Source organism: Melanotaenia boesemani, chromosome 13 (assembly GCF_017639745.1).
Source record: "Melanotaenia boesemani isolate fMelBoe1 chromosome 13, fMelBoe1.pri, whole genome shotgun sequence".
Lineage (NCBI taxonomy): Eukaryota > Metazoa > Chordata > Actinopteri > Atheriniformes > Melanotaeniidae > Melanotaenia > Melanotaenia boesemani.
Window position 1 is genome coordinate 20,247,925 of NC_055694.1, and position 17,104 is coordinate 20,265,028.

Genomic DNA, 17,104 nt, shown 5'->3' on the forward strand with positions numbered 1-17,104 from the left:
CCTCCCCATCTATGTAGGTCAGATTTCATTTTAGACATTAAAGGCAGAAAATTAGCAGAAAAAAGAGAGTTTAATGTTCTGGTTACATTGATCCCAAGATACTTAAAGCCAGACAGGGTAACTTTAAAAGGGTAGTCAGATTGTTTGAGCTGTGTTGCTGAGGCGTTCACAGGGTAACATTCAGTTTTAGAGACATTTATTTTATAACCTGAGAAAGATCCGAATCTCTGAAAGGTGGATAAAATTGTTGGGACTGAACGGGCAGGATCTGAAACATACAGCAATAAATCGTCAGCATAAAGAGACAATTTAAATTCTGTGCCCAATCGTGAAATCCCGGTGAAAATGGAAGAGGACCTCAGAAAGATTGACAAGGGCTCTATAGCTAGCGCAAAAAGCAGGGGAGATAAAGGACAGCCCTGTCTGGTGCCACGGGCAAGGGTGAGAAAACTGGATTGATTGTTATTGGTGGTGATAGTAGCTTGTGGAGATGTGTAGAGGAGACGAACCCATGATATGAACTCGTTGCCCAGCCCAAATTTCTTTAATACAGTAAATAAGTAATTCACTTCGACCCTGTCGAATGCTTTTTCGGCATCAAACGAGATCACTACTTCAGGTGTTGCTGTATTAGTTCTAGTGTAAATAATATTTAAAAGGGTACGGACATTAAAGAACAACTGACGCCCCTTTACAAATCCAGTTTGCTCTGGTGAAATAATAGTTGGTACAATATTTTCTAGGCGGTAGGCCAAAACTTTCGCAAGGATTTTAGCGTCTACATTTATCAGCGAAAGAGGCCTGTAGGAACTGCAGAGGACCGGATCTTTATCTTTTTTTAGGAGGAGACGTATGGAGGCTTGTCGTAACGTAGGGGGGAGAGTACCGTGTTGTAGGGATTCTCTATATACAGCATGCAGTAGTGGGGCCAGTTTATCTTGAAACTTTTTAAAAAAACTCAACTGGGAATCCGTCTGGTCCAGGAGCTTTGTTATTTTGCATATTTCTCATAGCAAGGATAATTTCTTCCACCGTTAATGGCGAGTCGAGTTCTTTAGCAGAGTCTGAGTTTATTACAGGAAAATCAAGGTTATCCAGAAACGAGTGCATTTCAGTAGTATCGGGTGGAGACTCGGATTTATATAAAGAGGAATAGAATGAGTAAAAAACAGAGTTAATGCCCGCGGGATCTTTATGCAGTATACCCAAAGAGTCTTTAACCTGGAGAATCGTGCGGGAGGCTGCCTGGCGACGTAACTGATGAGCAAGAAGCCGGCTTGCCTTGTCGCCGTGTTCATAATATGTAGCGCGTGAACGTAAGAGGAGTCGCTCTGCGTCATTGGTGGTGATAAGATCAAATTCAGTCTGTAGTTCAACACGTTGTTTAAGTAAATTGGGAGAAGAACAGATAGCAAGTTGTTGGTCTAATTTAGTAATATTAATGGAGAGTTCTTGCAATCTGGCATTACGGGCCTTGCTCAAATGAGCCGAGTATGAGATTATTTGACCCCGAAGATAAGCTTTCAGCGATTCCCAGAGCAATGAGTATGAGATTGGGTTTGTGTCATTTTTGTTTATAGCAATATAGTCATCAATTTTAGATGAAATGAATATATTGAATTTATTATCTGAGAGGAGTAAGGTATTAAACCTCCAGGGTGTTGAATAGCGGGGTTGCGAGGAAAACTCAATATCTAGAGAAAGGGGGGCATGGTCAGAAATAACAATAGGGTGGTAATTAACAGAAATTACTTTAGGAATTAGTTTAGAATCAATAAAATAATAATCAATCCTGGAAAAAGACTGATGGATCTGTGAAAAGAAGGAATATTCCTTTGAGTCCAGGTTATGAAATCTCCAGGGATCAATGCAACCGTTTTTGGACATGAAATCAGAAAGAGCCCTTGACATTAATGATGGGGTCAAAGTTCGAGGGTTGGAACGATCTAAGGTGGGATTGATTACACAATTCATGTCTCCACCGATTATAAGGAGATTGTTATGTAACGAGGGGAGGGATTCAAAAAGTTTATTCATAAAATGCGGATCGTCAAAATTGGGGGCGTATATGTTAACTAGTAGAATTGGAACATGGAATAGTGTACCTGTAACAATTAGATATCTCCCATTTTTATCTGATATAACTGTAGAGGGAGAAAACTGAATTGACTTACTAACTAGAATGGCAACGCCCCTGGCTTTAGAATTAAAATTTGAGTGGAATATCTCCGAAACCCAAGGACATTTAAGTCTAACCTGGTCTTTGGTGTTCATGTGGGTTTCCTGTAGGAACACTAGGTCAGCTTTAAGGCGTTTTAAATGTGCAAATATTCTGGATCTCTTGATTGGACTCCCCATGCCTTTAATATTCCAGCTTAAAAATCTTACAGGAGACCCGATATGTGGAGTATCGGAAGAACTAGGGTTTGAGGGCATTTTTTAAATTCTCAGACAAAGCATTAGACTGAATGAGGAGCCCCAAGGGAAGGAAGGGGAGGAGAGAAGAAAAGAAAAAAAAAAAAACAAAAAAAAAAGAAAAAAAAACAAAAAAAAACAAAAGAACCCAGAACACATCCCCCAACACCCTCCCCCCCATAGCACTTACAACGACCCCATCCCCAAACGATGGTGAACCCAGTGCTAACTCCACAGGAGTTGAATAACTTAAACAAATGCTTACGGGTTTGAGACTAATAGTAACAGTCAGGCTTCTGTTTGAGCCCCTGCAAGTCTAGCAACATGTAGTAACAAGGCACTAAACAAGTCCAAGTTGAACTGGATAGCAAATATTGACCATAAAGAGTCACTATATCAGTGTGGTGTGATGCATCTTATTTCCCTTACGAGTCCAGCGACCTGATGAATGCGGTGGCTTCTTCTGGTGTTTTGAACTCCTTCTCTGCACCGTTGTGTGTAACCCGGAGGCGCGCCGGATAAAGCAGCCCAAACCGGATCCCTGGTATCTCACGGAGCCGACGTCGGACATCATTAAAGGCGGCTCGAGAACGGGCCGTCTTCGGAGTGTAGTCAGGGAAGATAGAGAAGGTCACGTCTCCAATCTTGAACCGTTGCTGAGCCCTGGCTCGGCGCAGTATGTCCACACAGTCCATGTGATAGTGCAAACGGGCGACAATAGGGCGGGGGCGCTCACCGAGCCTCGGCTTCGGCTGAAGAGTACGATGAGCACGGTCCACGAGAGGCTCTTTCTCGAGCTTCAAGGCCTCCTTGAGAAGAGAGGAGATGGCTGTAGCCGTTACAGCGGTGGGAGAGTCCTCAGGAATTCCCACGAATCGAATATTATTGCGCCGAGATCTAGCCTCCAAATCCTCGCATTTATTGTCCAATCTTGTCAGTTCTGTTGACAGGCGCTCCACTTTAATTCGTAAGGTGGTGATGTCGTCAGTGCAGGAAGAAAGTGATGTTTCCATTTCAACAACGGTACCTTTCAGAGTGTGCACATCAGACTGGATATTGGTAATGCTGTCAGATAGCTCCGACTTCACTGCCCGCAGCTCAGTCTTTATGTTTGACAAATTCTCGGTCAGGGCCGCCTGAAGCTCGGTTTTGAAGATAGCCGCCATCTCGACGCGGAGTGATGAGAGCAGTTCGGCCTTGAAATCGGGTTGGAGAAGGTTGGTGCTGTCGCTACCTCCGCCCACGGCTCCGTCCAGGCAGGAATGGGAGCCACTACTAGACGGGGTTGAGGCGAGCGGGGTAGGCCGCGGTGGTTGTGTAGCTGGTTTAGCTTTTGGAGGCATTTTAAATGAAAACAGGTCGGCGCTGGGTTGAGATTAAGGTGGTGGGGAAAAACACGCACCAAAAACGACGGGAAGAAGGATGCAAAAGTGTGCCTGTAATAAGATTAACGAACGTTGCTGCAGGAGCTCGGGGAGTCGCGTCCTACTCCATAAGTCTCTACACCGGAAGTTCCTGTTTTGTGTTCTTACTTCTGCTCCTTCTTCGGGTGCTGTCCTGCAGCACTCTGGACCTCCTTGAGACATGCTTTTTTTCGGACACAGAACCGCTTACAGAAGTCTCTCCAGAAAGCAAGAGACCAGAGAGCAGAATTGAGTTTTGCCGTGATGTAATGAACATCACAAGATTAAGCTTTGGGTCTGCATCTTAGTGTGCATGAACCATCTTGTGTTTTTGAACTGATTAAATCCGTTTAGTCTACGCTCTTTTCCAGTTTGTTTTTCTCTTTTTGATTTTTAATCTTGATTCTAATTTTGGAGTCTTAATCTTGATAACTGGTTAACTGGTTAACGCTTCAGAACCAGTTTTAGAGATTTTCTTTTTGGACTGATCCAAAGCTGGACTCGACTGATCTTGTGCCATACCACCGCAGCCACTATCTTACCATCTGTGACACCATCAATCCAGCCGAGCCCTGGAACCAGACCGCATCAGCAGACTGAGCCTTCAGACCCTAAACTACGAACCAAACATGGGACAACATCCCTTCTACATGGAAGCAGTGAGTCATACCACCTACTCAGGCGTCCCCTGGTGAGCTGAGTGTCACCACAACGGTCGTAAGTCGCCTCTGGTCCGAACAGAACCAGACTAGTCCTGGGTCATCTGCTGCTTGTCTGCCAAGAATGGTTGATTGTCATATACAGATTAGTTCTTAGTGAAGTAATTTTGGCTTTTCAGTTAAAATTCCAGCTTTAAACAGGTGAGACTATTTTCCTTTTCTTTTTAGGATTTAGAAATCCTTCCCAGTTTTCCCTAAACATTAGTTTAATTAACACCACAGGTTAATTACCTTTTGTTTCACTTCTTACATACGTTTCATTCATTCTGAGACATTATATGATCTTGAAATAAGATTCTGGTTTGAACATCACATTTGCATTTCACGATGTTGGATTCATCTTTCCATTCTAACCTTTGTAAATATTCCCTTTTTCATTTATTCATGATTAGACTAGTAATAAATATTTTAAATTTATCCTAAACTGGTCTGGTTTTGTGAATGCTTCTCCTTTGAATCATATTATAGGTCCCGTCTAATGAAGAATTCACGTTGTTAGCGTCCTGAGACTGATTGATAACTGATTGATTTGACTAGCTTGAATTAATTAATTTATTAAAATAATTAATTTAGTACTCCAATGGTGTCCACACAGCCATTAGATTAGTATTAAAGCTATCTGTGTGGTGGTGCTCCTCGGGGTATAATTATTATTAAGATTAATAATTCATAATTTTATGTAATTATTGAAATTAATATTTTAATGTTTAATGGTGCTAAATCACTACAAAAGCATTATCATCAATTAATATCACAAAAGAAAAGAAATAAAAAAATAGTACAAATATTTTTTTATTCAAAGTACAGAAAAAAAATATCTCAGCTTGAGGAGTCAATAAACACAACAGTTTCTACAGAACAAAATAAAAATCTTTAAATAAAAGTGTAAAGACCAGAAAGCAATGTAAGCTGGTTTGGTTTAATCTTGTACAAAAAGCACATCAGTCACTTCTGTAGCTGATCTGGATTTAAATGAAGAAGAGAATTCTTAATATCATAAGAAAGTCGAAGACATTTTGAGATATAAAATATGCAATAAAATGTTGTCCTTTAGTTGTAGTTACTGTACGTTGCATTAGCAATCTAGAGATGGAAATATAAAAACAATCAAACTTATCTTGTTAAGAAGTTATTCATGTAGTTCTTTTATTTAATAACAAATAAACTAGTACTAATAAGATGATACACTACTGCAGTGTTTGTAGTTGTTCACATGGTGAAAAGCAGATGGCCACTGAAGGTATTATGACGATTTTCATTGTCATAAATCCTTGTGTTAACCCATTGACGCATAAACACAACATCTCCAACCTCTAACAGTAGGCTGACTCCATTAGAACTTTTAGCACCATGAGAAGGCTGATGTTCAAATGCTATGCACACATGTTCTCCATTCTTCACCAGCACAGCACCTGAAGCATGTGAAGCATGTCCATGTCCATATATGTAGAACTGAAACTGATAGACTCCTCTCACTGGTGCAATGAAAAACCCTGTAGGATGATATCATGACCATCATTGTATTATTATTATTATTATTATTATTATTATTATTATTATTAACACTCATCAGAAGAAGAAGCAGTAGCAGCATAATAATTAAATTCTTTTAGTAAAGAATAATCTAGAAAAAATGTTTTCTAACAATTCAAAGACAATGTAATTAATAATTAAAATGTGTAAATGTAAGTACCGCTATGTGGGTTGTAGGCATTTCCAATATTTGTAAAAACATGTCTGAAGACCAGATTAGTGTGAGCATTAAATGGTCCAACGTCTCCTGATCCAGAGGCGAACAAAGAGGCTGAGAAAGCCACACGTTTCACTGAGGAACAGAAACAGCTGTATTAACGTTACTGATGCTGCAATAATACAAATGATGTAATGATAACTTTGTTGGTAACTCCACTAACCTTCTCCTTCTTTCTTCAGAACCTCCAACTGGTTTTCTGTGATGTTTGCTCTGGTTTTAATAGTAGCCAGTTCTCCATCCTGTGCTGAAATTATATTATGCAGAAAAATGCAATGTGAAATAAAGCACTGTATCCATTGTTATTCATTTCTGAAGGATTAAATTTCACAACTGCACTAATGCTGCACAGCAGTGGAGGGATCACCAGCTGTCCTGCAGGTTTTAGACGTTTCCCTGCTGCAACACCTGATTCAAATGGCAAATTGTTGTCAAGTTCTGCACAAGCAATGCAATAGTGCATCAGAAAACTCTCAATAATTTTTTTAAGGGCTTGAAATAACCGCAAGATGAGTACAGAAAATATTCATTTTAAACTTCTTAAAATTGAATTAAAAAATCTATATTTTAATTATTGTTAATTGTTCAGTAAATGTCTCGTTCTTCTTCTAAACACATTTAGTGAAGCCAATCGAATGGAGATAACATTATTTTAGTACAAAGGTAGTAACAAGCTAATGTTTGCACCGCTGTGGCTCTTACCTTTCAGATTACAGGGACTAACTTCTCAATGTGTGTTTTAAGGTGGATGAAAGTGGATGTGCTGGATCCAGTGTCCAGTGACGTTCCAGTTCACTGGCCTTATTTTGATCCCTCTTTATTAAGTTTTTAATACCCAAAGGATACAGTGGTGCTGTAGCAACAGATATGTTGGCATTTCTATTTTTTTGATTGATTGTGCATGTGGACACGTCTATGTTAGCATGAAGGTACATCAGTGTACGTCTGGAGAAATGACAGCACAACACAGGTTGCAGACAAAGATCAGACAGAGAAACTCTTTAAATAAAAATAAGATTGATCGCGAGTCTCACATTGCAAGTTCGAGTCAAGTCTCAAGTCTTTTAAATGCAAGTCCAAGTCGAATCTCAAGTCACTGGAAATGTGACTCAAGTGCGACTTGAGTCCGAGTCTCTGACTCATGAAGCCATCTCTGACTGTTATAGCTCAATATTATAATGGATACCTTGGTACTGTAGTTTCAGCTTCTCCAGCTCAGACTTTTGCAACTCCAGCTCGTTTATCTTAGCTGCTTGTGCTGAAACGTGACAAAACAACAAAGACTTAAAAAAACGTTAACTTTACTCTTTAAGAATTCTTTGGGAAGAAGTTTTTTACTGGGATGTTTTATTGTATTGTTTTACTTTGCAGAGAAACTTCTTTTAAAACTCAAATAATTATTTTGTATGACTGAGGTACAAATTGTAGTTAGCAGCACATCAAACAATCAATAATTACATTCCACCTTTAAAGATGAAGAACCAGATAGAGTTGGAGGAACCTCCTGGAGGTAAACAGAACACAGCTGCCAAATGTTCATGACAGTTCTTGGGTGTCCTGCCATCATTCTGGCTACTGTTTTTCATGACACAGCTAAATGTGCCATCTTATGCTCAGACATGCTGATAGCTGTAAAAGGATTTGTGAGTCTCCCTTTTTAAGTATAAATATGCTCCAACATAAAAACATGTAGAATTGTTTCATTCAGTTTGTGTAATATGTTTTACAGCCTGGCTGGTTATGTGTGTGCTGTGATGATAAATTAATTTCTGGGTGCCTGGAGTTAATGGCAGCATCAAACAGATCTGGTCATATGGTACCAGTGATATAGGCAATTAAAAGTTCCAGCATCCAATATGGTTTTCTCTCTTTTGTACTGTATGCTCCTGGTTTTTTGTGGATTTTATTGAATTTCTGTTTTTTTAGTTTTTTTTTTAAATCCCAGCTTTCATAAGTCACTCAGTCATCTCTGTTGACATAACCAACATACCTTCGTTGTCTCTCTGTAAGTATTTCACCTCGACCTTCAGTGCAGCCACAGAGGCGATCATCTCTTTCAGCAGAGCAGGAATGTCATATGAACAGGTCTGTTGATGATCAGAAACATTTCTCAGTTCTCTTCCCTGTGATGCAGTTTGCTTTAAATGTGCAATAATTTCATTTGCAGACTCTGCTTGTAGCTGAGCTGTGAAGAAAAAGCTGATTATTAGAAACAGTGAAAAAAACATTGTCATCTCGATTTTCAGTGTCAGTCTCTGCAGTTCAACTTTGTGGTTTCTGTGTGACTTAAATAGTGTTTTTTTTGTTTGACAGATTGACTAATGATTACCAAAGTTGTTGATTAGAAACGTGCAGAAGATAAGACTTGTTACTTTGGACTTGTAAAAAAAAAAAAAACAGTATTTAGTGATAAATTACATATTATTGTCTGCATGTTGAAGTTTTGATCTTAACGTGTGAATAACCAGAAACTGTATACAGAAAAGTTAGCTGTCATGGTTCATGGTCAACCCAAAAAAGAAAAATCTAAATATTTGTGTAAACAATATTTAAGAGGATTCTGCACAAATCTAGGTAAAACAGTGACTCAGACATAAATTGCTTTGACTGTGGGACTTATTTCTTGAATTTGGGATTTCTTTTTAGCACATTTTGAAATATACAGTTAATAGAAATTAATACAACAGACAATAAAGAACAAAAAAGTCAGACTTATCAAGCCTAAACTTGTAGTGAAACTAGTATGAGAAAAAGAGAAATGAGGTAAAACTAGGCAATATAAAAATAAGCATCTAAACTGTAAAAACAAGCAATGTTTGTGTGAATATATAAATCACTATGAATCAACAAATTACATGTTAAACAAATCTTTAAACATCAGGAAACTTGCCTACAAAATAAAATAATACATTATTGCATAATTTATTTTCTCTGTATCTTATTAAATTTTTTATTGTACCTAGTACTTAAAGAAGATAAAGATTTGCTGACTGGACCTTTGAGTTAACTTTGAAATAGGACAAAAATTATAAAAACTCTTTAAACTTTATTTGAAAACATTTCACAGATAAAAGTTCAAATCTGAAAATTATTCATATCATAAACTGTGAGATTATTTAGGTTCTTAAGTGAATAGAGGGAGATGAGTTGGACCAGCTTGTGTCCAAACAAACTGTTTCTGTAGGACCAAAATTTTTAAAGAGTGGCCCAAAGAATATTTGCCAGAAGATTACATGACTAACCCTCCTTATCATATATATATATATATATATATATATATATATATATACATAATTTCCTGCATGACATCCTTTCAATACTTTTGGAAAATATTTATATTAGACCACCTCCTGTCACTATACAACATACTTGGATGAGTCAGATTTAAACATTTTATTAATTTAAAATAAAACATTCATAAAGAACCATCTAAAAATTTGTTATGTTTTTAATGGATAATCAGTTTCTGTAAAGTATTTCTTACAAAACAAATCACTGTTTAAATGTGTAAAAAGTGAAGCTTGGTCATTGTTTTTAAAAACCACAGATACATATAATCCCAATGTTTCTTAACCAAAGAGCTCGGTGTCTTTTCCATGAGAAATGAGCAGTTTGGAAGCCTGTTGATTCTAACAAAACATAAAGCAACTAGTGTTGTTGCTTATACCCATACAAATATTGGGAGAAAGGCTAAAAAGCAAAGAGGATGGAACTTTAAGCATAGTCATAGTAAAATAAAATAGTGGTCTAAATTTAAAAATATCAGTCAGCTCAAATATAAATCAGTTGTACCCAGACCAAGGACAAATAACTCTCCATTCTCATTGAGGAAAAAGTCACAGTGGTAAACAACAAAAGGGCTGTAAACTGGTTGTAAACTCATTAGCCAAGATTTACCAGAAACCTATTTAGGAAAGAAGGTATTTTCTCTTTTTGTTTCCTCAATAAGTCACACATGAAGTGTTTCATTTAGAACACGTGTCTTTAACAAAGCAACAGCACATCAGAGAAGGCCACAGCAATAAAATATATTTTTTTACAGCTTTATATATTTTTCTCTCATTGATAAGTCTCTGCCAAAACCAAAACAGGTATCTATTCATACAGCAAACATAAAACAAAGAACGATTGTGTTGAGTAATATAATAAAAACAAGAGAAAACAACCAAAGTTTAAATTTTACAATAGTCCCAAAAATTTGAAATAATTTTACCTATTTATAAATTTTGTAATTTGTAAATATTAAATATAGATGCAGTCAAAAGATACATGCAGTCAGGAGTGTTTTTACTGGGTTTCATCACAACCCCACTACACAAATGGCCATCAAAGAAACAATAATGCAGTGCATGAGCTATATAAGTCATAAAAATAATAAAAATCAGAAAAAAACTAATTCTGATTGATGAGCACTGCAGCATAATTTCAACATTACTTCTGACTCCTTAAATTCCTTTTGTATCGATATATATCTATATCTATAGATATAGATATATATCTCTATATCTCTATCTCTATCTATCTATATATATTTTTCTATATATATCTATCTACATCTATCTATCTCTATCTATCTATCTATATATATATATATATATAAATATATAAAAATGTGATTTGTGATTTTTTTTAATCACATTTTGAGTTATACAATTAACAGAAATTAGTACAACAGACAATAAAGGACAGGAAAAGTCAGTCTTATCAAAACTAAACCAACAGTAAAACTAGTATGAGAAAAAAGATAAAATGAGGCAATACTAGGCAACGTAAAACTAAACATCTAAACTGTAAAAACAAAGCAACGTTTCTGTTAATATATAAACACTGTAAATCAACAAATTACTTTTTAAACAAATCTTAAACCTTAAGGAAACTTGCCTACAAAAAATAAAAATACATTTTTGCATGAATTCGCATGAATTTCCCTGCAAGGGATTAATAAAGTATTTCTGATTCTGATTCTGATAATTTAGTTCCTCTGTATCTTATTCAAATTTTATACTTAAAGAAGATAAAGATCTGCTGACTGGACCAAACCATTACAGTCACCTTACCCTGAGCTTCAAACCCCACACTAAACACGATCGCCGGGCTATTACTCTCCAGCACCTGGACTGAATGCAGCACACCTAAAGTAGTGCGTGGCTGAAGATAAGTTACTTCCTTATTTATTCCTTCCTTATTCCTTTATTTATTTGCAACTGCCACGTACGCCAGCCCACCCTTCAGTTCAATCAGGTCTGTGGACACCAGAAGACCTGCAGACATATAATTAGAACTATTATCAGGTTCCAACAGAAGCGTAAGCAAGTTATATTGCTTACCTTTCAGGCCTGTGGCAGGAACCATCACCGTGGTGCCTGCAGGAATCTGGACCGGGCTTTGCGCGTGCACTTGCAATTTGCCCAGCCCCTCTTCACTCTGCTCGCTCTCCACTAAATGACACATTTGTAGTGCTTCTCTCCAACCAGGGGCGGACTGGGCGACCTGAGGAATGGAGAACATAGAAGGGCCATATTCGCCGTAAAGGTCAGTATAGAGCCGACGTATGATGTTCATTCCAAATAGCTCAGGTACCACCTCCTTCTGCTTAAATAAGGATGCGGATCTGGGTGGGTCTTCCACAATCAGGACACCACAGTCATGAAGCACGCAACCTCAAACAGTAACCTCCACCTCTACATACCCCAAATATGGAATAGCGAGCCCATACGCAGCAGACAGACTGAGCCACCTGCAGTTGTTAATTTCAGGCGGGTCAGACTGAAAGTGTGACATAAAAAAACTCTTGGTCAGCGTAGTAACATTCGAACCAGTGTCCAGCAATGAGGGAACCCCCACCCCATTCATGGTCAGCTGCACTACCATGCACGGACCCACCAACTGCTTCAACAGTCCTGGGGGAACTGGGTTAGAATCAAGTGCAGCTGGATTGGTTACCTGATGAAAGACAACTGTTGGTTCCACCTCTGGGAGCTCCGCCTCCACTGACTGGGTGCTGGAGCCCGGATATGCCCTAGGGGCGGAAGGCAAGGCTTGGCGGCAGTACCGGGCAATATGTCCTGCTTTATTACACCGCAGGCACCTCCTTAGTTAATTTAGTCGTAGTTTGCTCGACCATAGTCTGCAAAGACTGGAGCTGTTGTGCTAGGGAGGCAATTTCAGTCTGCTGGTTTTTAATCAGCTCTGTAATGGCCAGGATCTCTGGAGACTGTTGTGCTGGCGTAGCAGCTGCTAGATTAGCTTGCGTAACGTTGCACTGAGACAATGGGAAATTACTGGGCAGAGTTGCAACTTCGGCTGTGAAGAGGTCTCGAAAAAACAATCCACGCAAGACTCGTTTTGCTAGATGCATAAAAGAAAGAGGACTAACATTAAATCCACCAGCAAAAACAACCAAAACAAAATGCTTACTGACACTTGCTAATTTAAGCTAAGTTTAGCACATTGCCCGTTTTGTGGCTCTTTTGATGATGAGAATAACACACAACATGCTTACTTAGACTCGCTGCGTTACTTATCCAACCCATGGTTTTTTAATGTTGGTCTAACTAAATTGAGATGAAATGCTAACATGTTTTAATTTTTGCTAATGTTAGCTTAAACAACATTTTTCAACAGTTCTGTGGTAGCACTGTTATAAACGGCAGATAACTCAAAGAGAGAAATCCTCAAATACCCTTTATAAATCAAGGGGGGGGGGGGGGTGAATAATGTTAACTCACTCTGTGGACAGTTTGGAGGACCTCAGGCAGTCGGCTGAGCAGTTTTTCCTGTGACTGATGGTCTGGAGTTTCCAGTTTTCCCGCACTTTTCTTTCACCTTCCCATAATGCTTAGCTGTTTACAGTAACATTTACAGTACCCAACTGCAGTTAAGATGGCGGACAATGGCGCCACCATATCTCAACTCAATCCCAGAAGTGATGTGGCTCTATCCCGGAAGTGACGTAGCTCTAACCAGGAAGTGACGTAATCTCGATGCCGGAAATTGTTCTTCTTCGGCAAAAATAGACGTCGTTTCGGCCCGTTGCTAGGATACGATGAACGCGTCCACCAAATTGATCTTTTTTTTTTTTTTTTTTTTTTTTTATTCACATAAACACATTAAAATACAGCATGACATAAGTACAGTAAATCACAAGTACAAAGAGAAAGAACAAGGCTGAGCAGCAGCAATACAAAGGATGAAAAAACAAGAGTTCAAGGTATATATATTTATATTGATGAAAGAGAGAGAGAAAAAAGTAAATAAATAAAACAAATAAAACAAAACGGCACAGATTATTGTTATTTCTTTTCTTCTTTATGTTATTTCGGAAGTTGTTTCAAATAATCATCCAATGTATGGGCTTTACCGGATTTGCAATATTTCAAAGCTTTATTCAAAAGGAATATTTCCTTTTAGAAGGCCTCAAGGATTGGGTCAATTTTCAAGAATCTGCATTTGTGAATAAAAAATTTGGCTAGTATAATCACATTATTAATTCCAAATTCGTTTGTTTTATTTTCCATTCTCAAACCAAATCTAATTATTTGAAAAGTTAAGGGGGGATAATATATATTTTTGCTGGTTATCCAGTACTGAATACCAGTCCAAAAGTCTAGCGTTTTTTTGCAAGAATAGAAAAGATGTTCCACTGTTTCAATATCAGCCTTACAGAAAGTGCATATATTTGAACCGATGTTGAACTTATTACGTAAAAACTCGTTGGATGGATAAATAGCGTTTAAAATTTTAAAATGGATTTCTTTTGCTTTAGGTGGAATTGGGAAAGCTAGATATTGAATCATAAATTTCGGGTTATAATCTTTTAAAAAGCATTTTCTTTTTAGTTGAGATGGAAAGTGGTGTTTAGTGAGATTTAATCTCAAAAATTTATTGTTACATTTTTTATCTATAAATAGACAACCTTCAATTATTAAAGATGGTTTTCTGATTATATAGGAATGGAAATGAGTCAAGATCTCTTTTGCCAATTGCAACATTGCATATTGATCATGGTTTGAGAACAGTGGATGGATGTTGCATTAAAACGTCCCATTAAGCAGCTGACTGGCTTTGTTGTTTTCTTTTTCATTGTCAAATATATGGTGGAAGAAATGAAACAATTGCTACGTAATTGCTCAGTAATAACCACAGACAGATGTTCAACAGTGTTTGTTTAGTAAGTTGATTATATAATAAATAGAAAAAATATCAATGTTTCAGTCAAAAGTAGATGTGGTTGTCCATTTAATACTAAATATAATTATTATTCAGTCTATTATTATCATAATCATTATATTTCTCAGATTTAAAAGGCCTGCTTAAATTAAGCAGCAAACACACTTTTCATACACCATCACACCCATAAGAGAATGTAATTAATCTTGAATCAAACATAAAACAATTATAGTTGACTGTTATTATACATACTTTTGAAATACTTTAAAACTGACAGTTAATGAACACATGTATTTTTATTGATCATAAATGTGCTCATTCAAATATTAAAACATTCCACTATTTACATTATATAAATAAAACAAACATACAAATGAAGGATATTTGGCTTTTGTATGATGTCATAATGTATCTATTTTGCGCTATAACCTTTATTGATAAACTTATGTTTTTAATTGCCCAGCATCCTGCACTTCATTAAGATTATTAACCACAAAAAATTCCAAAAACATCAGAACCATGAATGGACCAGAAAATATTCTGTCAATGAGAGCTTGTATGTGAACAGTCCTGTTTAGACACCATCAGACAAGGCTACACCTAACCCATGACACTAATTATGTTGCATATACCCACCACTGTTGTTAACTGTTCTTTCTATAAATTCTTTTTGAAGTAATCACCATTTTATGATTGTAATTAAATGTCTTACATTCATGATCTCATTGTATTGTGAACTGTGGGCATTTTGTGTCAATTTCACCAGAAAGTAGACTATTCCTAACTTAGTTGTGAAAAGTATGTGCATATATATGATACATGGTATCCAGGTAACCACTGCATTTTCATATTGTTAGCATTTTATTCCTATAATCCAGTTAAACACAACATGACTACATATCACTTTTATCAACTCACCTCCAAGCAAGTAAATAACTTTCAGGACTGATTAGTTTGCATATAATATTGTTCTTGGTGTTAAAGACTTGCTTCAGAGCCCACTCTCACCTGGACCAATCAGGCAGCACTTTGAAGACCATGTTCTCCATTTTCTCAAGTGCTTTTGATAAAATTCAGCTGCTCTCTTGTAGAAGCGCCATAAATTCCAGGAAGATACCTCCCTGGAATCCCTGCTTCAAAACAGCAGACTCAAAATAATGAGTCATTGGACAGAACTCATAAGCTGATGGACTCATTTAATTTAAATCTGGTGTGTTGCCATAGGGAGACATTGAAAACCTGCAAGCCCGTGTCCCTTGTGGGCCCAAATTGAGTAGTCTAGAAAAAAAAGGACTTCTTAAGGAAGCTAAAATCATTCAATGTCTGATTGTTTTATGTCTTCTGTAAGTCTGTTGTAGAAAGTGCAATCTGCTTTCCCGCATCTGCTGGGGCAGCAGGACCTGAGCCCTGAAGAAAGTGATCAAACCGATTAGTTCTTGAGCTAAGGGAGATGTGACTGTCCAGAGGCAAATATTGTATAAGCTGCTGGACATAAATGACAACTACACACCCTCTACACAACATTGAGGAGATAGTATGTTCAATCAGTCTTCCTCGGGTTAGCTTGTAGGCAGAAAAGTATAAGGGATCATTACAGCCAGTAGCCATCGTCCTCTGGATCAAGTCATTCATCATCATAATTGTTTTCTTAATAAAACACTGTCAGAACACTGAAATGACTTTTTGGGATCAATCAAGTATTTTGGTGACACTGGTAACATTAAGAAATTGACTTAAAAGTTGTCATATTTGCAATTAACTTTATTAAATCTTTTAAGAACAAAGACAAAAGGTAGAAGCTTTAACAAAAATGATGAGCAAATAAAAAAAGAATATTCCAAAATTAGGAGTCAAAAAAAAAAAATGAAAAAACAAAATGGAGGTTTACACTTAAAAAAGTCTCCCACTAGCCATTATTAACTCAGCTTGTAGCCGGGTCAGTCCTTCATCTTTCATGATGCTGATTAGGATCTGAAAAACAGTTATATGATCCAATCATACCTTGTGGTGCTCTAAAGAATTCACTTCTTTGTTTTTTTCTTACAAGTTTCAAATGAATAAAATACTGATTAAACTCAACCAATAATTTAATCTGATTTCCCAAACCAGCAAAACTGACCATATTACCTCTGGGAGCATGACGTCAAACACAAAGTCTAGGAGCTTGAGCTCTCCTTTCATTATCCTGGCTCCTAGACCCGTGACCTCCTCTATCACCCTCAGAAGCTCAAAGATCTGTTGGAAAAAAGTGCAAAACAAAAAATCCATCTTTAAATACAGTATAAGTGTGAACACACATACAAACACGTGACTGATAACATTTTCATTTACCCGCTGGTCACTTAAATTCAGCGCCCTTAGTTTAAGGTGCTGTTTAAGCCTGAGAGAGGTAGATGGATTCTGCCAGAGGTACAATCTGTTGGAACGCATGTTTCCATTAATCAGATCATCATGTAATGTCTGAAAGAAAAAAGTAAAGGGCAAACATAAAATCAATGAAAGAGAATGTAATTATTAACAGCGAAATATGTTTAATAATTACCTTTATCTGATCCCTGGAAAACCCTTCCTCTCTCAGCTGTATCCGCAATCCTGCAGACAATGATAAAAAAAAAAATAAAAAAAAAATAATTAGAAGCAGCTTGTGC

General features: G+C 37.2%; 1 protein-coding gene across 1 annotated transcript in view; it reads right to left on the reverse strand.

The window, feature by feature from the left end:
- The window catches only part of LOC121651463 (complement C1q-like protein 2), a 29,187-nt gene extending 20,796 nt beyond the window's left edge, over positions 1-8,391 (reverse strand). The window contains exons 1-4 of the mRNA XM_042003699.1: positions 8,278-8,391; positions 7,474-7,545; positions 6,451-6,534; positions 6,300-6,362 (exon numbers count right to left, since the gene is read on the reverse strand). Coding sequence (XP_041859633.1) covers positions 6,300-6,362; positions 6,451-6,534; positions 7,474-7,545; positions 8,278-8,338 — 280 coding nt within the window. The 5' untranslated portion in view covers positions 8,339-8,391. The remainder of the gene's footprint in view (positions 1-6,299; positions 6,363-6,450; positions 6,535-7,473; positions 7,546-8,277) is intronic.
- Positions 8,392-17,104: the final 8,713 nt, after the last annotated feature.